At 33.2% G+C, this 27,455-nt stretch overlaps 1 protein-coding gene across 6 annotated transcripts in view; it reads left to right on the forward strand.

Moving 5' to 3' along the window:
* The window catches only part of LOC130674864 (potassium voltage-gated channel subfamily H member 8), a 535,814-nt gene that overhangs the window by 243,027 nt on the left and 265,332 nt on the right, over nucleotides 1–27,455 (forward strand). For 4 of the 6 annotated variants that reach the window (XM_057480297.1, XM_057480299.1, XM_057480294.1 and 1 more), the window contains 7 exons: nucleotides 19,310–19,450; nucleotides 22,650–22,777; nucleotides 23,398–23,629; nucleotides 23,705–23,868; nucleotides 24,218–24,431; nucleotides 24,878–25,057; nucleotides 25,133–25,332. In XM_057480297.1, the coding sequence (XP_057336280.1) occupies nucleotides 19,310–19,450; nucleotides 22,650–22,777; nucleotides 23,398–23,629; nucleotides 23,705–23,868; nucleotides 24,218–24,431; nucleotides 24,878–25,057; nucleotides 25,133–25,332 (1,259 nt within the window). The remainder of the gene's footprint in view (nucleotides 1–19,309; nucleotides 19,451–22,649; nucleotides 22,778–23,397; nucleotides 23,630–23,704; nucleotides 23,869–24,217; nucleotides 24,432–24,877; nucleotides 25,058–25,132; nucleotides 25,333–27,455) is intronic. The other 2 variants (XM_057480296.1, XM_057480300.1) reach the window with 2 other exon arrangements.

Here is a 27,455-nt window from a genome sequence, read left to right on the forward strand (position 1 = left end):
TTGTGACGTTACTATTAAATTAATTTGACCAGAAGACCTTTTTAAGACATGGAACATGGAATAAAAAGTAATTTATTTTGAATAGTTTTATTTGGAGTGGATTTCCTTTAGTGGCTGGCCGCTACTCTGCAATAGGTTGCTGTATGGCTGTTGCTTGACTAATGCTGCTGAACCTGGTATACGCCACCGCTGAGGAACTTCTCGGATATTACCGTCTCGTACGGGTACTCCCACTGTATCTCAACTTGATTATTGGCAGGTCTGGCTCCACTGCTTGGCTGTTGTTGGTTCTCGCTGTCCTTTGCCACTGAAAAAGTGCCGCTGTACTGTATTGCGTGGGACTGCCTGGCCTTCTGTGGAACTGTCTGTGGACTCCTGTAGGTCGCAGCAACCTCCACTGAAGAATATCCTTCGTACGGTGGCCCCAGGAAAGTAGTGAGTATGTAGAATCGCGACTATCCCACCTCCCTTCGGTTCCTCCGTTGCTGATTGCACCCAGCACTCACCACCGCTGTTAAATTGCCTCCGGACTGCTTGTTCTGGTATACAGGTGTTCCTTGAATACTGCATAAATCACCGCTGTGGCCACCTTGCCCCGTCGTGGCGTCGTATGCTGCGTACTGCTACTGCTGCTGCCAGTATACCCCTATACTGTGTATTGGCTCTACTACTGTTGTTAGTATACTCCGTATACTGTGTAAGGCTCCGCTACTGTTGCCAGTATACCCCGTATACTGTGTAAGGCTCCGCTACTGTTGCCAGTATACCCCGTATACTGTGTATTGGCTCTGCTACTGTTGCTAGTATACCGCTGTATACCGTGTAATGCTCTGCTACTGCTGCAAGTATGCCCCGTATACTGTGTAAGACTGCTCTGCTTTGCTGCCAGTATACCCTGTATACTGTGTAAGACTGCTCTGCTTTGCTGCCAGTATACCCCGTATACTGTGTAAAGCTGCTACTGCTCCGCTGCCAGTATACCCCGTATACTGTGTAATGCTGCTCTGCTACGCTGCTTCTTCTGCTGCAGCTGGAATTTCTTCCAGCTTTAATGCTTTCAATTTCAGCTCCCGAGTATTTTTCCCTTAAGGTACTTTTACTCTCTACAAGATATTGTCCGGTAGTGAGCTGATCTGATTTTACCGTGTATTTGAATCGCTTTTAAATCTTCTGAGTATCCCGTCCTCAAGCGAAAAGTGATCAGCGCCCTTTTCTGCCTAGCGGCGGTGCTCGGAACTACTGTCGCTCTTTTGCGTGCGATCGCCCATTTTCTCTCTCTCTCTTTCATGCCTCTTTCTCTCTCTTCTTCTTCTTCTCTTTATCCCGATCTTCGCTTCTGAGAATTTTAATTCTCTTCCACGAATTTTACTCTTTTTTTTTTTTCTTTCCTTCTCACTCACTCTTATGTTTTATATATATATTTTTTTTTTTTTAAATATATACATATATATGTGTGAATTTCTTTCTTTTTTTTTTTATTTAAAATTAAAAATTACAAATTAAAATTAAAATATATAAAAATAAAAACTTTATAATTTTTGTGACTCGTCACACTTTTGAGGTTATAAAAGCCAACCAGAATCATTTTAGTGCAAAGTTTAAGAAAATAAGCAAAACTTGATAAAACTTTTTTTTTTTCAATCGAAAAAAAAAAATTAGAAGAATAAATGGGCACAAAATGGGAATAGTGAGGTTAAATACGGTTTTAGTTGAAGTTTTTTTTTGAGACAAAAAAATTAAAAATCCAAAGTGTCGAACTTCGAAAAAATGACGGTTTTCTTGAAAAAACTAAAATATTTTATTGTTCTTTACTTCTGAAAATTTGTTTGAATTTTTTTCTAAAAACTACATTTATAAACAAGAATAAACAAAAAAAAAAGTGCCAAAAGGTCAATTTGTGTCAAAGTTATAGCAATTTGAAAAAAAAAGAGCGTTTTTTTTTAAATTCGTAACTTTCTTTGGGTTGGGTAAAAAAATCTGAAAAAATTCAGAAAAATGTTATTGGTAGGGTAGAAAATAATACCAAATTTTTAGCCAAATCGAAAGGGGTCGAAAAAAAAAACTCGGTGATTTGGCATGGAATGCCCCATATGTATATTAGGGTGGGTTGAAAAAAAACTTTTTTTTTGTTTTTCTTAGCATGGGGGTAGAATTTGTACCTTATAAAAAAAAAAAATTTTCAAGAAAAAAAAAATTTTTTTACTCAACATTTTGACTTTTTACTTGATAATTGTTGAATGTGATTTTTTTTACTTCACTTTCATTTTAATTCAAAAGAAAATGCTTTTCATTTTTGAATTTTTTACTTAAATTACAAAAATAATAGAAAAAAAATTTTTTCAACTCCTGACTTTCAATGAGCTTTCAAAGGGACACCCTACAGATTCTAGAACACAATGTAATTTTTTCCGTTGGGACTACCCCGTTTGATCAATTATTTATTTTAAAAACGATTGGGCCACCTCGAAATGTTGAGTAAAAAATTTTTTTTTTCTTAGAAAATTTTTTTTTTTTTATAAGGCACAAATTCTCCCCCCTCATGCTAAGAAAAACAAAAAAAAAGTTTTTTTTTAACCCACCCTAATGTATATATATGGGTCTATGCAGTATTTTTACGGTGATTATACTGTACACGGAGAGAAAAAAATAGTTCTAATTCCTATATACCCTAATGTATATATATGGGTCTATGCAGTATTTTTACGGTGATTGTACTGTACACGGAGAGAAAAAAATAGTTCTAATTCCTATATACCCTAATGTATATATATGGGTCTATGCAGTATTTTTACGGTGATTATACTGTACACGGAGAGAAAAAAATAGTTCTAATTCCTATGTAGAATGGTAGCCATTACTATGTTACATAGAAACGAGGATTTTTTAGCGTCGAGAGTCACCAGGCAGAGTAATACCCCCCATTCTACATAATAACGGTGGCTATGCTATCGTAGGACTCATTACCATTCTACATTGACGAGAGAACTATGTAAATAGACATGAGTACAATGTTACCTAGTGACGTTTACGATGTTTTATTTATTTCATCTTTAGTAAATAAGGTTATGAGAAAACAAATACCTCAGGTTACTATATAAATAGATATATGTATAAATTGAATTAATCTATTGGAATAATTAAAATATTGCTCAAAATGAAATATCATTTTTTGATAACAGATAAATAATAATAAAATAAATTAAAATATTTAGTAATATACATCGCACATATACATGCATACACATACACATAGGTTACTGCGCAAATGTCTGCGCGTGTTTACTTCCTTGTCTCACTTATTAAACTGTAACGATAGCTATTCTAGCACGGGACTGAGTACCATTCTTCATAGCCCTGATTTCCATGCTAGATAGCGATTTTTACCATTTTAGTTGTTTCAATGTAACATAAGTAATCATTACCAGAAAAATGGTAATGAGTCCTATTCTACATAGCATTATTTACTATTTTACAAAAAGTGAGTCTGGTAACTATGTAGCATAGTAATCATTACTATTCTTTTCTCTCCGTGTACTTACAATTATTGTCCCAACTAGGAATCGCTGTGGCATGCCCAGTCGGGCTACTCCAGTCGGAACCCGATCGGGAACTTGTTGGGATATCCCAACGCAAAAATCACCTACCCAGCATCAGTTTTTCCTAAGTGGGACCCAATGGGGGACTCGTTGGGACAGCCCAATGCAAAAATAACTAACTTTTATTGGTTTTGCCACATCGGGACCCAATTGGGAACATTGAGATATCCCAACGCAAGAATATATAACTTTTATTGGTTTTGCCACATCGGGGCCCAATTGGGGACTTATTGGGATATCCCAACGCAAGAATATAAAACTTTTATTGGTTTTGCCACATCCGAGCCTAATTGGGAACTTATTGGGATATCCCAATGCAAAAATTATTATTATTTTGATAACTTTCATGATTCATATATAATCTGGAATGTTCAAAATTTATTATTGAAAATTGTTTTTTTTTCAAAAATTTAATAATAAAAAAAATTTGTTTCTTACGCTCGTACGCAATATTTATAACAAAATTACTTTTGTATTTATCTAAATTGTTTATAAACAATTTCATTTTATCACATTTATTTAATTTTCAAATCAAATTATTTTTCGCTTCTTGTGAATAGGATATTCTGTTTTGTGTCCCTCCCTCTTCTCTTTTCAATTTTTTCTAGTATAATTTTGATCGAAAAAAATTTTTATCAATTGATTTTTTCTTGATTTACTTGAAGTACCCTAAGGGTTTAGTTCGGTAATCCATTTGATCGTAAAATTTTTTAATTTTTTTTTTTAATATTTTGTGTATTGACTAAAGATTAAACAAAGTACAGAACAATAATATGTTTATACAATAAGTACGTCGATTATTGCACCACGGATATTTTATTTCTTCAAGTTATTCTTTAGTATTATGATAAATATACTATTTACACTCACGCGGTCGCATACGTGGGTCAGCGCAGTGGATAGCGTCAAAGACTTTGGATCGGGAGGATGCAGGTTCGAGCCCAGCAGTCATCGGGATTATTTCATCAGTCAAAACCATATATAATATAACGGTGGGCCTTGGCTACTTCGTGTACAGTTAGCCAAGAACCACAGTCAAATAAATTTCCCGAAATATTGAGTTACTTAAATTTATTATTATTAATTATACTTGTTTTATCTTAAATCTGGTTCCAAAAGCTCGGAAGTGATCTCAGGAAGCAGGTACTCGTCTTGAGCCGGACACGCGACTGAAATAAACTTATATAAAGGACTCTGGTGATAATTAAAGTTAAACACTTAATAGAAATTAAATTTACCAATTTTATTTAACCAAATTCCCATATGTACAGTTTTCCCCTTTATTACTTAAAATTATGATAAATTCATTTATTTACAAGACGTCCAGCGAGTAATTTATCGATTCGGGACGCGTGGATTTATTCGTAGTGAGCGGAAATAAAATTTGATGACGAAATATTTAGCCGCGTTGAAGAGAGATAAAATAAGCGTATGGAATAGTATAGTTTAATATAGATATATAGCGATCAAAGGGGTGCACGACTTACTGGTGGTATTGGTCGTTTCTGCATGTTGACTTCCCTTGGTCCCCAACTGCAAGTCCTGGTGTTGGCAAATCTCACGGCTTGACGACGATAACGGGTGTGAAATTGCAGCTTCCTCGATGAGGTACCCTACAGAAACACTATTGGCCTTGGTTTTATATTAACCACACAGACAAACTTCAAACCACTTTATATGTAATAATGATAAGCCCGAAATAAAATTATAAAAGATTTAGAGAGTGCAAGATGAGTCGAACCGATCGGCTGAACCTCTCGAACTTGAGTGTCGTCGTTGATTGAATCGTCTTGGGTCGCAACCTCATGTTGACCCCTCTTAATTATGCGCAGTGACCGATTTACGGTCACCTGCTGCGATAAAACTGCCTCTTAGACTAACGCCAAGACTCAGCCACACTCGCAAATCAGGGAAGATACGAGATAGAGAGAGAGAGAGAAAATAATTGAAGCGAGAGAGCCACACTCTCACGTCTTACGCTTACTGCACGGTTACAATAATTCCTCTAAGTAACGTTTCTAATACGATAGATTACATTTCGGATCTGATTAAAAATATTTTATTTTTTGCAATTTAATATTTTTTTTAATAGGGATCGCACGTTTGGGATAACGTAGTTCTTACCCATTTGGGAACCTACAGGGATTGCCCCATCGGGGCCCAAGTACGTTTCTGCGTTACATCCCAATGTAGGGTCCCCATTGGGCAACCCAATTGGTTCCTCCTTGATATTTATTAATAAATAAGACAACACTAGCGGCTAGGCAGGATCTAGTGGCAAGCACCGATCGACTCACGCTGCTGCTGTCTAGCATCGATGAATTCCTATCTTCTATATATATCTTTTCTCGGGTGGCACGTCTAAATACCCGAAGACAAATCACCCGCGACAAAATACCCGGCGACGAAATACCCGCAAACCAAAACACCCCCAACAAAATACCCGCAATCTAAAACACCCGCCACACGGTGTGACACTTTTCGGGACCAAGACCATTCAACCCGACAATTCATCTCTTAACAACTCATCCCCGACAATTCATCACTTAATTCTAATATTCTTAATAGAAATCTAAAGAATTTTTAATGAAAATCAATTAAAAAAAAAGAAAGGAGAAAAAAATATTTTTGTTTTTTGTTCCGTGAAAAAAGAGTCTCTCAATAAGAGGGTCCAGGGAAGAAGCCACTAGGGTATATCCTTTTAATTGCACCGCAAAATTCATGGAAAAAGGGCGCTATTTTCCATACTTTTTTGTGTGTGGGTATATTTTTGTAATTGCACACACGAAATTCGTAAAAAAAGGGCGCTATGTTTCACACCCTGTTATGTGTGGGTACATTGATTTAATTGAACACACACAAAATTCGTGAAAAAAAGAACGCTATTTTTTACACCTTTTTATGTGTGGGTATATTTTTTTTAATTGCACACACACAAAATTCGTATTTAATAATAATAGTTATTATTATTATTTTACTTTTTTATGAAAAAAAAAAATGTATAATTAAAAAATAAATTATTTGCGTTTCTCTTTTCATTTTACTATTTTGAGGATACAATTACATTATTGGGAGTAATTGTCGTGGAGATGAATTGTCGCGGAGGATGAATTGTCCGGGATGAATTATCTTGGTCTCAAAAAGCGTCACACCGTGTGGCGGGTGTTTTAGATTGCGGGTGTTTTGGTTTGCGGGTGATTTGTCGTCGGGTATTTTGTCGTCGGGTGAATTGTTACGCAACCCTTTTCTCCCAAGAAATTTTTCTCTTGGTTTAGACAACAATTTTTTTTACTTTAGTTGGAACATATGAACATTATTGAGTTAAAATGATTGAAAAAACTAATAGAACTTTAACTACGAAAAAAATCCGTTTAAATCACGAAAAAAATTTCTTGGCAGAAGATATATATGAAGGAGAAGGAGTTACCGGTGCTAGGCAGCAGCAGTGAGAGTAGTTCGGTGCTCGAGTCGAGAAAATTTGAATGAGGGTAAACATAATTTTTACGTGAGTGAATGAGTGATGCTGAGACCAAGCAAGTGTTAGTAGAACACTCGCAATGTTAAATGACCTCAGATGTATTTCAATAATCAACTTAAAAATATTTACAGTCTTCAAAATTTAATTAACTTTCAAAAATTTTCAATCCTATACTTTATGCAATATATGGTTGCTCTTATAAAAATATCTTCTTTTGAATTAAAACTAACTCAAATCTTTTACTTTGAAGTTATTAATACATAGTGACTAACGAATAAAAAATTGACAATTTATCTGACAAGGACTAAGTGTCCCTTTACGATTTTGACGTGACTCAGATATGTTATACTTCCTCGAAATCTAAGGGAAACGTATTTTTTTTAGCTGTGGAAAAGCATTCGTATGAGGTGAACCCACCCCTCAAAGCTTAGGCTCTACAGGGGTGTTTTTCAAGTTACACATACTTGCAGTTGTAATAATCGAATGGGACCAACGGCATCATTTCCGGAGTGAAAAATAATATAAAGTGCGATTGGTGTTATAATAAAAAAGTAAATAGAACAAAAGTTATAAGGGTTAAAATTCACAAAACTTTTATTTAAAGAAAACTATTCAATAGATTTAAATGAAACAGACGGCGATCGAAAGAGGAAAAAAGGGTAGAAGAAATATCTTTTTGGGATTTTCCGAAAAATCAAGTGTAAGGGGTAAACAACCCCTAAGTCCATCTACATTGACCAACGAGAAAACATAAATATTTTTATTAGCTGTGGTTTTAAATCATTCAGAATTTTTTTTTTATATACGTTTTTAGCAGTGAGAACATAAAAATAATATTATTTTTTTATATTTTACCTACCTTTGTACGTTTAATTATACATATATGATATGCCAGGGGTCACCACCAGGTGTCACCCCTGATATTTCAGTTGTCACTAAAAAATGTTATTCTACATAAAATTCTAAAAGACTAGAACTTCAAAATAGTAGAAAAAACAGTAGAAACCTCCTTTGGTGTTAAATATATATGGATCAATATATCGGGCATTCCATGCCGAATCACCGAGGTTTTGACCCGAGCCCCTTCGATTTCGCTAAAATTTTTTATCATTTTTTATCCTACAAAAGACATTATTCTAAATTTTTTCAGATTTTTTTACCCAACCCGAAAAAAGTTACGAATTTTTGAAAAAAACCGCTCTTTTTTTTTAAATTGCTATAACTTTCTCAAAAATTAATCTTTCGGCACTTTTTTAACTTCCCGCTAAGAAAATTGAAAATTTAAAAAAATTCGGGAAGTTATTGGTTTCGGTCCGATTTGCAAAAACCGAATTTCTATCAGATTTTGACGTTTTAAGGTTCTAGGAAGCTATCCTGACTAATTTCACGATGATGTCCAAGCATATGTATGTGTGTACGTACGCACGTATGTATGTATGTAAATATTCATAACTCTTGAACGGATGAACCGATTTTGATCTTTGAGGTGTCATTCGACGCGGCTTGTTAATATCTTGAAGCCGTAAAAATTTGAACTTAATCGGTAGGGTGCGTTCAGAGTTATTTCAAAAAAAAAATTTTTTCGAAAATGTTTTATTTGGATAACTTTTAATTTGCTCGATGGATTGATTCCAAAATCTAATCAGCTCTAAAACTCTATAAACCGCGTCGAATGCCACCTCAACTATCAAAATCGGTTCATCCGTTCAAGAGAAACCGTTGACGAAAGAATTCAAAATAAATTTTTTTTTTTGGTTTTTACGAAATTTCTCAAAAACGACTCGATAAATCAAACTCGATTTCAAAATTCAATCAGCTTTAGAACTTGATAAAACACGTCGATTGCCGCCTCAACCATCAAAATCGGTTAATTTGTTCGCGAGATATCGTGGGAAAAAGAAATGCTAAAAAATGGTTTTTTACAAAACAATGGCATACAAAAGTATTTGCGAGCTCGAAGAACTCGAAAATGTATTCACAAAAAATATATAGCTCAACGAGCTCGAAAACAGCGGGAAGTTTTGGGGCTGGCCCGCAGGGTTAACTTATAGACCGATTTTTTTTTCAAAATTTGTGTTTTTAAATGTAGTTTTTAGAAAAAAATACAAAAAATTTTTCGGATGTCACGATATATGTAATATTTCAGTTTTTTCAATAAAACCGTTATTTTCTCGAAGTCCGAAACCTTCGATTCTCAATTTTTTTGTCTTAACAAAAACTTCAACCAAGACAGTATTTAACCCCACTATTCCTATTTTGTGCCGACTTTCCTTTATATTTTTTTTTTTTTCGATTGAAAATAAAAAAATTTATAAATTTGCCTTATTTTTTATGACTTTGCGCTGAAGTTTTTTTGGATTGTTTTCAAAAGCTCAGAAGTTGAATAAAATTGGACAAAAACAACCGTAAAGTGTATTAGTGGCAAGGATTGATTTTTTCGGAAGAAAATTCCCAATTTTTAAATATAGTGAAACCTAAACCTACAATTAACCTTCTCAATACGACAATTTATAGATGAACTTAGAAAAATATAGATAGCCTTATAGACAATTTTAGATCAAATTGAACGGAAGATAGTATAGTTGTAACAGGGTACATTTGATATTACAATAAATTAATGAATCGATTTTGAATCTCGTTTCCCGCCGTTAACCGGCCAACGACCTCGTAAATTGCGAGTTAGTGATGCGACTTGTCACCGGGCGTCGCATGATCACTTAGACCCGAGTACTCGCCACTCCCCTAGACTAAGTTTTTCGGGAGTGAACCGAAATGGTGGAACGAGACTATAAAAATGACAACGGAACAAGGAATAGACAGAGTTCATCGGATATCCAAAGGGATCAGACCGCAATAATAAAAGGTAAATATAAAAGTCTGCGTCCGCTTCCCGTGGAACAAGGCGATAACTTGTTAATTAATAATTGTTACCTGGCACTTAAAAGCCATTCCCTTAATCAATTATATACATACCAAATTACTTATACGCACTGTTCATTGACAGGTTATCTATCATATTACGAATGAAATAATAAAATTTGTGACGGAAGGAATTACGAGGACAAAGAAATCGTTGATCTCACGTAAAGAAACGGATAGTTCAGACTCTCCAGCCGTTCAATCTCGCGTTCTCGAAAGTTTCATCGCGTCTCGTTGTCACTATTAAGTGTTTGAACTCTATAGTAATTATTCAAGGCTCCACAGCCAGAATAAAATAAAGTTATCGCGTAAATAATCCGGTAATTAAAACTATTAATTTATTAATTTATTCCAGGCTCTCCAGCCGTTATAAATTAATTTATTAATTTACCTTAAGATTAATACAGGCTGGAATTTATTCCGTCAGCCGCATTAATTTTAAAATTCATAAATTTAATCGATTTACTCTATTAACGTCAATAAAAATCGGGAACCGCGTGACGCCAATTCACCGGCCTAAAATTCTAGTCAACCCGAAATCAAATTCTAGTCATTACGTGATTACTATATTAATTTTAAGTTAATTAAAATATCTAAAAACTAAATAAAAGATACTAGAGTTTGGATAAATTAGATTGTGAGTAAAGTTGACAACGGATTATTTCGAATGTGAAATAAATTCAATTGTGAAAATTATCAGTGAAACATTTAGAAATTGAAAGTTATAAACGAATAATAATTGTGGTAAATTAATTAGAAATTTTAATCAGAGAAAATAATGAGAGGAAATTTATAAGTGGCAAAAATTAATTAATTTATAAATTATATTAAACGAAAAAATAAGTAATTGATTGAAAAGACAGTAAATTATAGGATGAGAAAATTTATATTGAGTATTGAAAATTATGAATTGTTGAAAAAATTGAGTGAGAGAATTACTGAGCAAAGTAAAGTTGATTAAGTAAATTTAATGTTAAAGGAAATCTGTGATTTAGTTCGGTAGATAATTAAGTAATAATTATACATCCAGGGGATGATATTTTAGATAAATTTTAGTTATACATCCAGGGGATGATATTAGAATAATTTTAGTTAATGTCCAGGGGACAATTTATTAATTGGTATTGAGCTTGAACGTCCAGGGGACGGTATTTTGACGTGGGTGTGTGTGTGTAGGAAAAACGACCAGGGGACGCTATTAGTTTGTCATAAGGAAAACCGTCCAGGGGACGAGATTATTAGTTTGTCATAAAGAAAACCGTCCAGGGGACGAGATAATTAGTTTGTCATAAGGAAAACCGTCTAGGGGACGAGATAATTAGTTTGTCATAAGGAATTATTAGTTTGTCATAAGAATATAGTTTGTCATAAGGTAATTAATTGTTATAAAAGGGTTAAATAAATAATAAGCATGGTGCTAAAATTATTAAAATTAAAAGTAAAGTTTTAAACAAATTTATTTCAGCCTGTTCACTATTCCTCTCCTCTCTCACAAAATATAAAATTTACAAACGACCCTGAGTTTCTAAATAAAATACAATTAACATCTGGTTCTGGAAAGCCGAGTCCATCTTCCAGTGGCGCCCTAATATTCGACTATAATACTTAGGTGCGACCAGACTTGGCAAGCTAAACACTCTGTCATATAGTACCTGATATCTCAACTGGTAGAGAACTCGGTGCAATATCGACATGGTCTAGGTTCGATTCTCAAATCGGGCTATCGATATTTTTTTCAGTTTATCTATAAATTGTCTTATTGAGAAGGTTAATTGTAAGTTTAGGTTTTACTACATTTAAGAATTGGGAATTTTCTTCCGAAAAAATCAATCCTTGCCCCTAATACACTTTACGGTTGTTTTTGTCCAATTTTATTCAACTTCTAAGTTTTTAAATACAATCCCAAAAAACCAGCGCAAAATCATAAAAAATAAACAAAATTTAGAAATATTTGTATTTTCAATCAAAAAAAAAAATATAAAGGAAAGTCGGCACAAAATTGGAATAGCGGGGTTAAATACTGTCTCGGTTGAAGTTTTTTTTGAGACAAAAAAATTGAGAATCGAAATATTTCATATATTGTGACTTTCGAAAAATTTTTTGTATTTTTTTCTGAAAACTACATTTAAAATCACAAATTTTGAAAAAAAACAAGTGTTGAAAGATTAATTTTTGAGAAAGTTATAGCAATTTAAAAAAAAAAGAGCGGTTTTTTTCAAAAATTCGTAACTTTTTTTGGGTTGGGTAAAAAAATCTGAAAAATTCAAAAAATTGTCTTTGATAGGATAAAAAATGATAAAAAAGTTTCAGCGAAATCGAAGAGGGTCTGGTCAAAACCTCGGTGATTTGGCATGGAATGCCCCATATACATGTATTTGAGGTGTAATAGTTACTTATGTACCTTCGGTGAACCTCACATGAATACTGTCGACGTGATTAATGTTTGCAGCAGGGACAGTATAAAACCTAGGCCTGTTAGGCAAACTAAGATAATTAAAGGTAGTTTGATACTTGGTGGACGTATGCGGATTTTTACGTGCAGACGAAACCCAATCGGTAATTAATGCGCTTACGCGCTTGTGGGTATTGGGCTTCAATGAGTTCTATACTGTCGAGGAGGAAGTTGCGCATGCGTGCACCGATCTTCGTACAGTCGATGACCCTAACGGGCCTTAGCTTTATACTATCCTTCCTACAAAAATTAATCACTGAGAACGTATTGGCGCGAGATTTGCCCATAGTGCTTAAAAACATTTCCATCCTATGGTGGATGTATGTGGGTTTTCGGTGCAGGGTGCACTTGATCGGTAAATACGTACCATACGTCACAAAATTACACAGATTTCACATTTTTTATGACTTATTATTCTTATTTTATCTTATTACATTAAAAATTACTCCATTAAGTAATAAGAAACGATAACATATTTAATTTTTAGTAGAAATCAACTTTTTTTTTCTAAGTTATACTTTTAACTAGACCCTTTGGCTGTCTAATCACTCAATAAAGAACCGTACTTTTTTTTCGTCAATTTTAACATCAACATATATTAATATTTTTTATATTAATCACAAGTAAATTCTTTACTAAAGTTACCAATCGTAATATTATTTAATAATTAATAATAAAATAATTTCTTGTGATTAAATGGTTTGTTAATTTTTGATATCGGAATTATCGTTATCCAAATCGATTTGTCAAAACTTTAAATTTTATTTATCAACCAAGATATACCGTAACACTCAGAATTTGCTTTTGATTTAGTATAATCTTTTCGGCATAACATGCACATCGCACGCTTCTAAAAATTACAGCTGACGTCAGAGCTATTCGACTGTATTCAGATCAGTGCACGCATGCGCAACTTGCTCCTCGACGGTATAGAGCTCATTACAGCCCTATAGCCACGAGCGTATAAGCGCATTAACTATCGATCGAGTTTCGTCTGCACATAAAAATCCGCATACGTCCACCGCGGATCAAAACTACCTTTAATTATCTTAGTTAGCCTAACAGGCCTCGGCTTTATACTGTCCCTGCTGCAATCATTAATCAAGTCGACCGTATTCATGCAAGGTTTGCCAAAGGTACATAAGTAACTATTACACCACAAATACATGTATATGTTTATCTATATATGTTTAACACCAAAGGAGGTTTCTACTGTTATTTTTACTATTTTGAAGTTCTAGTTTTTTAGAATTTTATGTAGAATAACATATTTCAGTGACAGCAAAATCGGGGGGGGGGGGGGTGACACCTAGCATATCATATATGTATAATTAAACGTACAAAGGTAGGTAAAATATAAAAAAATAATATTATTTTATGTCCTCACTGCTAAAAATGTATAAAACACAAATTTTCGATGATTTAATACCAAAGCTAATAAAAATATTGATGTTTTCTTGTTAGTCAATGTAGATGAACTTAGGGGTTGTTCACCCCCTGAACTTGATATTTCGAAAAACGCAAAAAGATATTTCCTCCACCTATTTTTCCTCTTCCGATCACCGTCTGTTTCGTTAAAGTCTATGGAATAGTTTTTCTTAAATAACAGTTTTGTGAATTTTAACCCTTATAACTTTTGTTCTATTTACTTTTTCATGATAACACCAATCAAACTTTTTGTTATCTTTCACTATGGAAAACGATGCCGTTGGTCCCATTTGATTTTTCAAACTGCAAGTATGTGAAACTGGAAAAACGCCTCTTTGGAGCCTAAACTTTGAGGGAAAGTTCGACCACCTAGATATGTTTTTCCGCAGCCAGAAAACGATAGATGTCTCTTAGATTTCGACAGAGAACGATATATCTCAGTCTTATCGAAATCGGAGAGGGACACTTGGGATACCTTTGTTGTGAGTAGTTGAACTTTTTAAAAAATCGAAATTTCCTAGTTACGAAAAATGATGTAATACATGCTAAATGTATGCCTATATATTAGTTGATTCAAATTATTTTAAACCATTTCAAAATGTTTTGAGTCATTTCATGAATAAGAAAAGTTATAATGAGAAGAAATGTGTGTTCAAACTTAGTTTTAAGTATTTTATGGGTTCTCAAAACAGACTGTACATCAATTAAATAATTGCCTTTCATAAATGAATTTGTCAATATTCGAAACCCTCTCATTTTTTACTTTAATATTCTTACGTATCAAGGTACGGAGAAGTGGTCAAAGTGAAAAATGTTACTATTGCTTACTTCAGCTGAGGGGGGTATTAAAATTAGTTGTGTCACGTAGCGATTCAAACGTGAATCGCTGCGCGCGCTTTCCCATCTCGCAGTGAATTTAACAACACCTCCTAGCTAGTAAAGCGTCTTAGTTTATTATAATATTTTATTATATAAGTATTTATATTATTTTAATTAATTATTAATTATGATTTAATTATGATTTATTCAGGAATTATTGATATTATTGTTTATTATGTTTATTAGACTGGGCCAAAAAAATTGACTATTTTTTTTTTTTTCATAGCTATATCGAAAATATTATTCAAAATGACAAAAAAAAATTTCATGAAAGTTTGAGCCCTTCATATTAATTTGAAGAGGTCTATCATCGCTATTTTTAATTTTAATTCATAATTTGATGTTTTACGTCAAAACTGCAAAAACATTGGAGTAAAAAAAATTTATTTCCACTTATTCTTATGTAAAATTGAATTCCCTACAAAAAAGGTCTGATTGAAAATTTTCATCAGACAAGCCGTTTCCGATTAATTAAGCTTAATAAATTGATATATTTTTTCGATTTAACAATTTTACTTTTGAATTTCGTAACTGACGAATCAATAAATATCTAATAAAGACCATGACAAATTTTCGAAAGAAATTTAATGCTCTACAAAAAAGGTCTCTTAACATTTTCTGCTAAATTCACTCCTTCGAAAGTTATTCACGTTATTGAAATCGTTTTGACTCAAATTCAACCTTGAATAACTTTCGAAGGAGTGAATTTAGCAAAAAATGTTAAGAGACCTTTTTTGTAGAGCATTAAATTTCCTTCGAAAATTAGTCATGGTCTTTATTAGATATTTATTGATTCGTCAGTTACAAAATTCAAAAGTAAAAATGTTAAATCGAAAAAATATATCAATTAATTAAGCTTAATTAATCGGAAACGGCTTGTCTGACGAAAATTTTTAATCAGACCTTTTTTGTAGAAAATTCAATTTTACATAAGAATAAGTGGAAATGAATTTTTTTTTACGCCAATGTTTTCGCAGTTCTGACGTAAAACATCAAATTATGAATTAAAATTGAAAATAGCGATGATAGACCTCTTAAAATTAATATTAAGGGCTCAAACTCTCATGAAATTTTTTTTTTGTCATTCTGAATAATATTTTCGATATAGCTATAAAAAAAAAAAATAGTCAATTTTTTTGGCCCAGTCTAATGTTTATGTTTTGATAATTATTTTGAATTTTATGTATTTAATCTATATTTTCATTTCAGTTAGTAGCACATGTGTGCGTATATATTGTATAAAAATATCGACCGAAGGGAGAGTAAGTCGATATGGTGGGGATAAAAATCAATATATCCCTCCCGCCACGTGGTGCACTGAAATAATTATTATTTTATTGTTTAAAGGGTTAATTATTATTATGTTTATGAATATTGATGAATAATATTATTTTATTGATTATTATCATATAACTCAGCTCGGGTAATATATTTAAATATTTTATTTTAATTGATAATTTCGGGTCCGAGGTCATTAGAGGGGATAATACGTGAGTGATACCCATCCCTCGAAAAACCGACGTGGAAAAATAATTAGAGAGGACCAGGCTATTTTAAAGGTAGGACGTGTTTTTGTCCGCAATTTTTAAGTAAAATTATTCTGGCCTAGTTGCCGTAATAAAAGTAATACAATATTAAAAAAAGTCAATTTGGTGATAATTAATTTTGTTATGTTATATTAAAAGTATATATTTTGTATATTGTTTATTGTGGATAGACTCCAGAAGTAAATTATTATTAACGCTGATAAGTCAATTGTATTATCATTTGTTGCTTCAGCTGTCGCTGGACCCTCGATAGAGTTGATCGCGATACGTAATTGTTTAATAATTGAACCTGAGTTATTTATAATAATAAGTTGAGTACATTCGGCGTATGTCCCAGAGTTTAGTATACGTGCGTAGACGTACGTCGAATAAATAAATTTCTTAGTAGATTATAGACAAGGATAGAGTATTTGACTCCTGGTCTTACAATAGTATTTTAAAATATTATATCTCTGGGTAAAATTTATTTTGTAATTTGATAGTATGCAACTCAGTGTTGCCAAATATATTTTGAGTTCCCGCGTCTTTCTCTCCACAGAGTAAATAATACTGAATTAAGAAAGAAATTAGTATTTTTATTTATATGAATTTTATATTAAGTATGATAAGTAAAATTTGTGATTTGTAATTTTATTCCCCAGTGGATAATTTAATTAATTTGATTTTGATTATTATTATTTGACTGTTGTGAGCATATTATAATTTGTTGAAATTTATTCTGAATAATTAATGTTTAGTAAATGCTTTTTGGTATTGTAATATTTTGTTGGATTTATACTTATAAAATATATGACTCAAAATAATAATAGTTAAATATTCCCAAATAATAATATTAAACAATAGTGTGCCTGAACCAGCTCCTGGTTTAATCCAAAATATATCTGGATTAAATAGTATAGTAAATGGATTCCAGTTATAGCCAACATTTGTTTGTTTATTTCCTGGATATATTTTAGTAATAATTATTCCTTATTTATTTTATTCATTATATTTATTTGGTTATATTTCTGCTTAGTGCGTACATTCTCGCTCGAAATTTGGTCTCGTCATCTCTCCCCTGATTTGGTAATATTTTTGTCCGTTTTGTAAAAACGGGCTGGCGCCCTCGTGCACTAACCCAGCCTGAGGAGCTTGTTCAGGCACACTATTGTTTAATATTATTATTTGGGAATATTTAACTATTATTATTTCGAGTCATATATTTATAATTTATAATTTTGTATACACGTGGGTGACCACATACGGTTTACCGAATTTGTTCGCGTCTCCGTCACGAATTCGAAATCGGTATACGTTATAATTAAAATTTGTTTATGCAATTTATGGATAGCCCCCTAGATCGTGACAAGCTGCTGGTCCTGTCCCTGGTAAGAAATATATTTTAGAAATGTTGCGTTCCAAACTTGATTGCAATTTTGGCACGAGTATTCCTTTGCTATTTAAGAGAGTGACAAGTGCCTTTTTTGTCGTAATGTAGTATATCCTTTACCACCTTAAGTCATTAATGTTACCTTGATTAATTTTTCTCGATATACAAAAACAACAAATACGTTTCAGGTTAAGAAAGGGATTGATTTAGATTCCTGAATCATTTCAAATTAGATTTTATAACGGTGGGCCCTGGCTACTTCGTGTCCAGTAGCCACGAACCACAGTTAATAAAATTCCCCGAATTTATTCAATTTTATTTATTAATTATTTTAATTGTAAATTTAGATGTACTATTTGCTGGTTCTGAAATCAGGAAACTTGATGTATCTCAGGAGTAGGTCTACTCGTTCTGACCGGACACGCGGCTGAAATAGACTTATAGCTATAGGACTCTGGTGATAATTAAGTTGTATGCTCAATAAAAGTTTAACTTACTCATTTTGTTTAACCAAATCCCCATATATATACAGTTTCCCCTTTTGACTTAAAACTACAGTAATTTTATATATATATTTACAAGACGTCCGGCGAGTAATTTACTGATTCGGGACGCGTGGGTCTATTTGTAATGAGCGGGAATAAATCTTTAACGACAAATATTTAACCGCGTTGAAGAGAAAATTTTACGCGTATGAAATCATTTAATTTTATATAGATATTTGTATCGATCAAATGGTGTACGACTTACTGGTGGTACCGGTCGTCTCTGCATCCTCCTGGTTATCCCAGCAAGTCCTGATACCGGTGAAGTCCACGACTTGACAACGGTGACGGATGTAAATTGATGCTTCAGTAATGCGGTATCCCACAGGATCACAAATTCACTCTGGTTTAATGTACTTAACCACAAGATAAACTTAAACTCACTTTATATGTAATACTGATAAGCCCGAAGTAAAATTTTGAAAGAGATTCAGAGTGTGCAAGATAAGTTTGAACCGATCGGTTGAACCTCTCGAACTTGAGTGTCGTCTTTGATTTTGTCATCTTGGGTCACAACCTCGTGCTGACCCCTCCTAATTATGCGCAGTGACCGAGTTACGGTCACCTGCTGCGCTAAAACTGCCGCTAAGACTCAGCCACACTCGCAAATCAGGGAAGAAACGAGAGAGGGAGAGAAAAAAAAATAATTGAAGCGAGATAGCCACACTCTCACGTCTTAAACTGCTGCTGCACGGTTACAATTTTTCAATCAGGGGTAAAAAATGTTTTATTTTTGAGCTTAAAGAGCTCATGAAAGGTTAATTAATACGGTAAAAAATCCGTATAAATGCAGTATGAGGTACATAGAAATACCGCAATAAACTTTTACAAATACACCGTATAAATACGGTAAAACTACTTGCTATCGACTGCATTCTACGAATACTCTTCTAATACAGTGTTTAAACCATGTTATGAAAACCGCGCAGAAAGTTCATTTTTCCTCCACTAAATTCATATTATCTGCTCTTCACATTTTGAACTATTTGGGTACTCAATTATTTCAAATGTTACTTCAATTCTGTGTTTGAAATTTTGATAAAGTTAAAAATAAATGAATTTACTGCATTAGTAATAAAAATTTTTCTATTCTCAGGTACACCATTTAAATGTATACTAGACATAGTACCTATAAAAAATGAAAAAGGTGACGTAGTTTTATTTCTCGCATCACACAAGGATATAACGCATGGAAATGATCCATTACTACGTGAGTCTACAGATGGTGATGGTGAGTGTATGTGCAATGCTTTCTGTTTTTTTTTATTGTAATAAAACGATTTCTTATTTTTCATCTAAAATAAAGTTCTTCGAGACTCTGCAACAGGTTTTACTTTAACAAAATTAATTATTTCTGGCGTTCTCGGGCATTGTTTTAAAAAATAATAAACTATAGGAAGGTGGAACGAAGATAATGAAAGACCCTGGGACGATAAGAATACCGAATCGGCTCCAGAAAGGAATCGGGCTCATAACTTCAGGAAATATTCGTACCCATGAAATACTTCGGTACAGCAAGTTTCAGATTTTTATCTACTACCACGTCTGAATAACGTTTCAAAATATCGTGATCAAGTGATACAATCATTTGAAAGAGATGTTTTACTTCAGTGTTTTGTTTTTCGATCTGTGTTTCGAGATGATATCATTGAAAATAATTCATCACCACTTTTAAAAAGTTTGTTTGTTGATCGCAGTGATCAGCTTTTCTTGATTTGTGATGGAACGTATGCTCGTCATCAAAAGAGCTCGAATAATGCGTATCGAAGAAAGTCTTACTCCGGCTAGAAAAAAGTACCGTTATGTAAGCCATTTACCATTTGTACGACAAACGGATTTATTGTAGATATGTTAGGGCCCTACCTTGCTGATGTGAATGACGCTACTATTATGAAAGACATCATTGATACTCCTAACGGTATTTGCAATCTACTGAAACCTCATGATGTTTTTGTTGTTGATCGAGGATTTCGTGACGTTCAGGCGCACTTGGAACAAAAAGGTTATCAAGTGTTGATGCCGGCATTAAAAGGCAAACGAAATCGCTTAACAACTGCTGAATCTAATGAGTCAAGATATGTCACAAAAATTCGTTGGTTAGTCGAAGCAGTTCACGGAATTCTGAAACAAAAATATCATCTACTTGACCAAAAGTTCGACAATAAAATGTTACCAACAATCGGTTGTTTTTATAAAATTGCATCATTTCTGCACAATCAGTACAACAAACGTCTAATTTCTGATGTAGAGTATTCAGATGAAATTGTTGAAATGATGAAATCTCGAGATTCTAATGATAATACACTAGCTGGAGAAGTAGACAAAAATAGTTGGCAGAGGAGAAAACTTCCACTTGAGACAATTCTGTCTAGTGATTTGGTAGATCTTCCAGAAATGACTGAAAAGGATTTGAAACTTTTGTTCCCTGGTTCCTATCAGTATAAACAAGCAATATCATATTTAGCTGAGATGATGGATGAATCAGATAATTTAACTATTCAGTTTGTCAGAGATAAAACCAATATATTAAAAGCTCAAGGATAATCTCGCCATATTGGTAGAAAGGTTTACAGATGTTTCATTGATTATAAACCAAATACAATTGGATGGAGTGGAGTATCAAGATATAGCTGCGAATGTGCTAATGGACTGAGGACAATTGGTTGTTGTTCACACGTAGCTGCAATAATTTTTTATCTGGCGCACGGTCGATATTTGGCTAAAATCCCGAGACCAGCAGCAATACTCAATACTTTATTCGATAAAGACAATGTCACTACTGTGATTGATGAAGATAGCGACGAGGACTAGTTATGAGTTCATTAGATTTTTATTGTTAACAGATTAATATAATTAATATATTTTTTCATAGTTTATAATTAGATATTAATATTGACGTAATTGAATAAAGAACAATTACTTTTATATGAGTGTTCTAAATTTATTTCGTTGTTTCTATCAGTACAATATTCACAAAAGCTTTGAATTTTATCATTTTAGAAGTAAATCATGAAAAATCAAAATTAAGAATAAAACCTCGATTTTTTTTAGGTTCCTATGGACAAATATGGCTCTTATTTTTTTTCCAAAACGCTACTATTATGCCCCAAAACATATCTGGTTACTAGATCATTCAATTAACAAGACGCAGAGAATCACAATTTTTCACTTATTTTCAGTATTTTTCGATTTATTTAGACGTGGTAGTAGATAAAAATCTGAAACTTGCTGTATCGAAGTATTTTATGGGTATGAATATTTCCTGAAGTTATCAGCCCAATTCCTTTCTGGGGCCGATTCGGTATTCTTATCGTCCCAAGGCCTTTAAATTGAAAATGAATTTTTAATTTAATTCCTTCGGGCTTCATAATGAATTATTTTGTAGGGAATATAATCACAACACACATACACTCACGTATAAAATTATAACATATTTATATGCACGCATACATGCTTACCGTTTGAACGGTCACGTAGGAAAAGCATCAAGCACATACATTATTAATTTACTGATAATTAATTGATTGTTCAGTCACGAGTTTAGACAATTTGAAAAGCTTCGTGCAATTCCGCTAAATCCGGGAGTTGCCAAACTTACTACTGACTTCAAGGTCATAATAGTGCCGAGTCACTCGCTAATTGGGCCCGGCACATACTATTTCTTGCTCATGATCGTGTCAAAACGGCATAAGAACCCGCTACCAACCGGCCAATCAGAGAATTCGTCTTATATCAGCCGGCCACTCCAAGAATTCGTCTCATACCGGCGTTCTCGGCAGTCCATAAAAAAAATTGTCTGTTAACTACTTCCTGTTGGCGCGCTTTTAAGCCAATGGGACAGTTCGTTTTATGCAGCTATGCTGTCACGTCAGCACCGCGCGGTAACACCGGTTTACCATCGTTCTCAAGCCATCTATCTACATAATGAATTAAATAGCACAACCTCGTGCTCTTAAATCGCTTTACTAGTATTTTTTCATGTGTTAAAAGTCCGCTCAATTTAACCTTAATTATTCTCACTAATTAGACAGTACATAAAAGCTGCTATTTACTGAGAATAAATTGACTGATCGCTCGCGTCTAATTAATTGATAATTAATTACCGCGTGGTTAACCGCTATCGACCACGTGTCGAAATATAATATACGTGAATTTAACTTGAGGCATTCGCTATCGCGTATATATCTAGTTGCTTTCGCTGTTTAACATTGATTCTCACAATAATTACGTGTACAAAGTGTAAATGAATATAAAATTTATTTCTTATTAGATTTTATGTAATTTTCGATTGTTAAAATTTCAACCCACCTAACCAGATCCTTCTTGTATATTCGCTCATTTTACATTAATAAATATATTTATTTATTGGCTTTTCAATTATATACTTTAATTTACTGACAATGATTTAAATGTCAATAATGAATATTTACATTTAGATTTTAATGGTGATACTGATCCTGAAGCACCGCCCCATAATTATGGCGGGCGGAGACGAAGCCGGGGTATTCTATATTCGCTTTCGGGTCATTATAATCAAGATGGCAAACATAAATTACACAACAAGGTCATTTATATTTTTTATTACAGAAATAAGTTGTTTTAAAGAAATATTAAAAATATAATTTTATGTATAAAAGATCATTTATTTTACGATAAAAGTCATAAGACTTCTAAAAATCAAATCCTGCATAAAATAAATACTCACAACAGTATATTAGAATAATCTGATAGATCGTCAATTAATTACTTAATTAATTATTAATAAATTAATTATTGTGTATTTTAGAATTTTAAATTTAACCATATTGATGTGAGTATCTAATTCACTTCTTATAGTGTCCTTAAAAGTAAAAATTAGCAATAAAAAAAAATATCACGTATTCATGATAATACAAATGGTATGATTTTATTTTTTTTTACTCGTGTTCCGAACTTATTGAAGTGGGTGCTGAAACGATTGGCAATAGGCTAATATATTGGACTACGATGTCAAATTTTATTGTATTTATACTTATTAAAAATTGTTCGCTCAACTAATTTTTTCTTAAACTTCAATTAAAAATTTTTTTCGATAGCATAAACGTGCGTTAATGTAGAATATAATTTAAAAGAAAAAGTAATATAAAAATGATTAAACATTAAAGAACCACAAATGAAGAATTTAAATTGAAAATTAAAATGCAGCCACTTCTTCATTCATCGTCAACAACACCCCTACCCGAGTACAAGACTTCAGCCGCTGAAAAATCATCCTTTATCGTAAGTCATTACGGAACATTTAGGACAACCTGGGAATGGATAACTCTCGTGGCCACGATTTATGTTGCAGCTGTTGTTCCTTATAACGCAAGTTTTGTTAGCACTGAGCGACCTACTGTCGCATGTGATGTTATTGTCGAGGCTATATTTATTGTTGGTCAGTTCACACAACATTAATAACATCAGTTTGTCGTGACATTAATAGTAATTAAACGCATTTATCTATTTATAGACATTATCCTCAATTTCCGGACGACATACATTAGTAAAAAAGGAAAATTAGTATTAAATGGGCGTAAGATAGCAATTAATTATATGAAAGGGTGGTTCCTCATTGATTTGCTTGCTGCATTGCCGTTTGATTTACTCTATGCATCTGATGTTTATAGTGGTGAAGTAAGTGGTTTATATAAATTTATTTACTTGCTATGTTTTTCTCTTTAATGAAACTATTGAAAGATTCTCTGATTCCATTGGGTCTAAAATTAAACTCATAATATTTTGATAACAAATAATCATACAAATTTTAAAATAATACTAGACTGAAGCATTAATCGTAGAGCTATTATTTTGGTAGTATCGAAATTTCTTAAAAGTTTAAAACATGAAAAGCTCAAGTTTCCGGAAATCTTTCAAAAGGTCGTAATTATTAACCCCGTTTCAGAACGTTTGTAATTTTCTTATAAAGTAACTTTTGAATAAAACACTTGAATCATGATTAACAAGTTCATATTAATTACAACAGGAATCAGGTCACAGTCACATTCATTTAGTAAAGTTAACGAGATTATTACGACTCGCCCGACTATTTCAAAAAGCCGAGCGGTATTCGCAATATAGTGCAGTGATATTGGCATTATTAATGCTCGCTTTCTCTGTAGTTGCACATTGGCTTGCTTGTATCTGGTACGTTATAGCTGAATATGAACGACTGCAAAATGATAAAGAATGGAATCTCAGTAAGTTGAATTACATGGAAAAAAAAAGTTCAAAATTTTTAGCTTCGCGTAGCAGTGCGCTGCCAAAAATTCTAAACTATGACGATTGAAGTCTTCACTATACCCTGACTAAAAAAATCATTTGCAATTCATTACAATATTCAATGTCTAGAAGCGTTGATTTAAAAATATTTAAATATTTGAAATTGCACGACTAATGATGCGAAGCATCAGAGTGTGCTTTACGATCAGAAAATTTCTAAATATTATTTGAGTTTAAATTATCGGATATGTATATCATATATTTTAATCAGGATAAAAACTGCAGCATGTACTCTAAACATGACCTCTAACTGTGAAGATTACGAAGCTTCAATTCATCAACTATTTTCTTTTCCACTTACATTTATTTTTTATAAATTAGTTTAGTTTCGAACTAGATCATACATAAATTGATTGGTCAATAGGTTGGATGCACTCGTTAGCAGATCGATTAAAAATACCTGTACAGAATGTATCACGTAGTGAGAGTTATGTCACATCACTTTATTTCACGTTCAGTAGTTTAACGTCTGTGGGTTTTGGCAACGTATCAGCTAACACAACACGGGAAAAAATATTTTCGATAGTTGCGATGTTGATTGGAGGTATGTAATATGTTTCTATCAATACAAAAGTGATGATAACTTTTTGTTTTGAATTTACGTCTAAAAATGTTTCAGCTCTAATGCACGCCGTCGTATTTGGTAACGTGACCGCAATAATTCAACGAATGTACTCAAAAAAATCGCTGTACCATACTAAGTGGCAAAATTTAAAGGATTTTTTGACCTTGCATCAAATCCCTGATCAGCTCAAACAGAGAATGCAAGATTACTTTCAGACGACGTGGTCATTAAACCACGGCATTGATATACATGAGGTAAAGAGACGTTTATTTTTTTTTTGCACACTTTGAACGTGTAACTCCAGCAATAGAGGTTTTCTATTGCCACTAAGCTTGAAAGACGAGTGGTCGTCAACTAAAATCATCTCTGCTAATTTTATATATCACTCAAAAAAGAAAAATAACACTAATGTCTAGAAAACATTACAATGAACAATTCCATTATAATTCAAAGTCTTCCAGTTGGACAAAGTATAAAAAAAAGTTGATCTGAAAATATTTTTGCTAGATGTTGAATGGTCTATTTAAAGAGATGTATGTACGTGAACATGATATCTTATGAAACATTTTCTGAATGGACGTGTTTTTATTTAATGATGTTCAGAATTTTGTCTAGTTGATAACATTCGATTTCCACCAAATATGTCAATAAGAGAACTCAAATTAGCGAAAATTACTTAACCAATTTAGAAATCCAATTTATTTTGAATTTAAATCAAATGAAAAATTTCTATCCCTTCAACTAAGTAGTGAAACGAAATGATAACATCGTTAGTATTTAAAATATGGATAGTAAAAACAATCTCTTGAAAAGTAAAACTGTACAAATTTTAGCTTAGACTGTAATTCTTATAATATCATTTGAAAGTTACAGCACTGTAACATATTAAATTTATATCATTATAAATTAATTAGTATTGTAAACTAAAATAATTTATAAATAATATAATTTAATAGCATAATTTAATTCCTCTTAATTATAGATTTCTAATTTTATGTTTTGACTGACAACTTTAAGTTGTGTCTTTGAGCTGTGTATTTTTTCAGGTGTATTCTTTAAACTGTGTATATTTTCTACTGGGCTTGCGCGGTCCATCATGTGTTTTGATTAATAGATCAACCATGTAAAATAGTATTTTGCATAACGTTTGGGCTAGGTAAGTCTTCTTACGAGAAGCACAATCTTTTTAACACGAGTGATAGGTGCACAAGCACGAGCGCCGAGTGCACCGGAGACGAGTGCAAAGAATATTGTGTTTGACGGATAATAACAGCACACGTACTATGCATTATACTGTACTAAACAAATGTCTAATATTCGAAAATTATATCAGTAAGGTAAACCCTAAATCAGTTGGTATTATATATGATACTCGTTCGGGACTACTCTCACCACTCGTCTTTTATTAATTTGTTATTTTATTTTATTTAATAAAAAATTCTCAACTTATTTAATATGTAGACTCTAGGGTGGTCTATTCGGAACGACTATTTTTTTACTCCCACATCGAAAAGTTGTTGTGAATATTGAAAAAAAATCTCTGCAAGTTTCAGTTTTTATTTTCTATTTTAAGTACTTTACATTTGATTTTGAAATTTCCCTTTTTGCACTACATAAGAACGTTAGAATATTGTCTCAATTCTCTAAAGCTCTGCCGCACTTTGAGTTATCGCGTCGTTTGCAACGTTTTGAAGTGGGAGTGAATAAAAAAATAGTTGTTCCAAATAAACTACCTTAAGAGACACCGGATCAAAATTATAGTTTCGCCCACGGTGCATGTTGTGCGGCCAGCGGGGGTTCTATTCACCCCGTGGCGCATCGTGGGCAAAGTAGGCCGGCCTTCCATCTGCTGGCCTACAAAGCGCACAACAACCTTTGCATTGGGTTAACTCCCCAATGTGAAGTAAACTGAGTTCAAGATAATCCTGAACACAGAAGTGCTCCCCACAACCAGCCCTTCTCGGATGAGGGCTACCCACTAGCTGGGCGGAGCACCGAGATTCCGAACGATGACGACCTTGGCGAACAACGGACTGCATTTAGGTGGACGGAGGAATTACGAGCCGATCTCCTGATGTGCTATAATAACACTGAACCGGAGCGGAGGGACTATATGGCTAGGATGCATGCTCTCTGGAGCGATATGCACCCTAACCATAGCCATTTTTCACGACAACATCTGCGTGATTACGCCTCTCATCTCCGGCGAACACGACGATCACTGTTATCTAACAGACGAGTATCTCACCGTCTGTCTTTTCCAGCACAGCTACATCAGGAGAGACGCCGTTCTTCCGAAGACGCCGACAATGATTTTGAAAGACGACAAGTATGTGTCTCTAAAAAGACACACTACCCCAAAGACCAACTTGACACG

This window comes from Microplitis mediator, chromosome 9 (genome assembly GCF_029852145.1).
Source record: "Microplitis mediator isolate UGA2020A chromosome 9, iyMicMedi2.1, whole genome shotgun sequence".
NCBI classification, from domain to species: domain Eukaryota; kingdom Metazoa; phylum Arthropoda; class Insecta; order Hymenoptera; family Braconidae; genus Microplitis; species Microplitis mediator.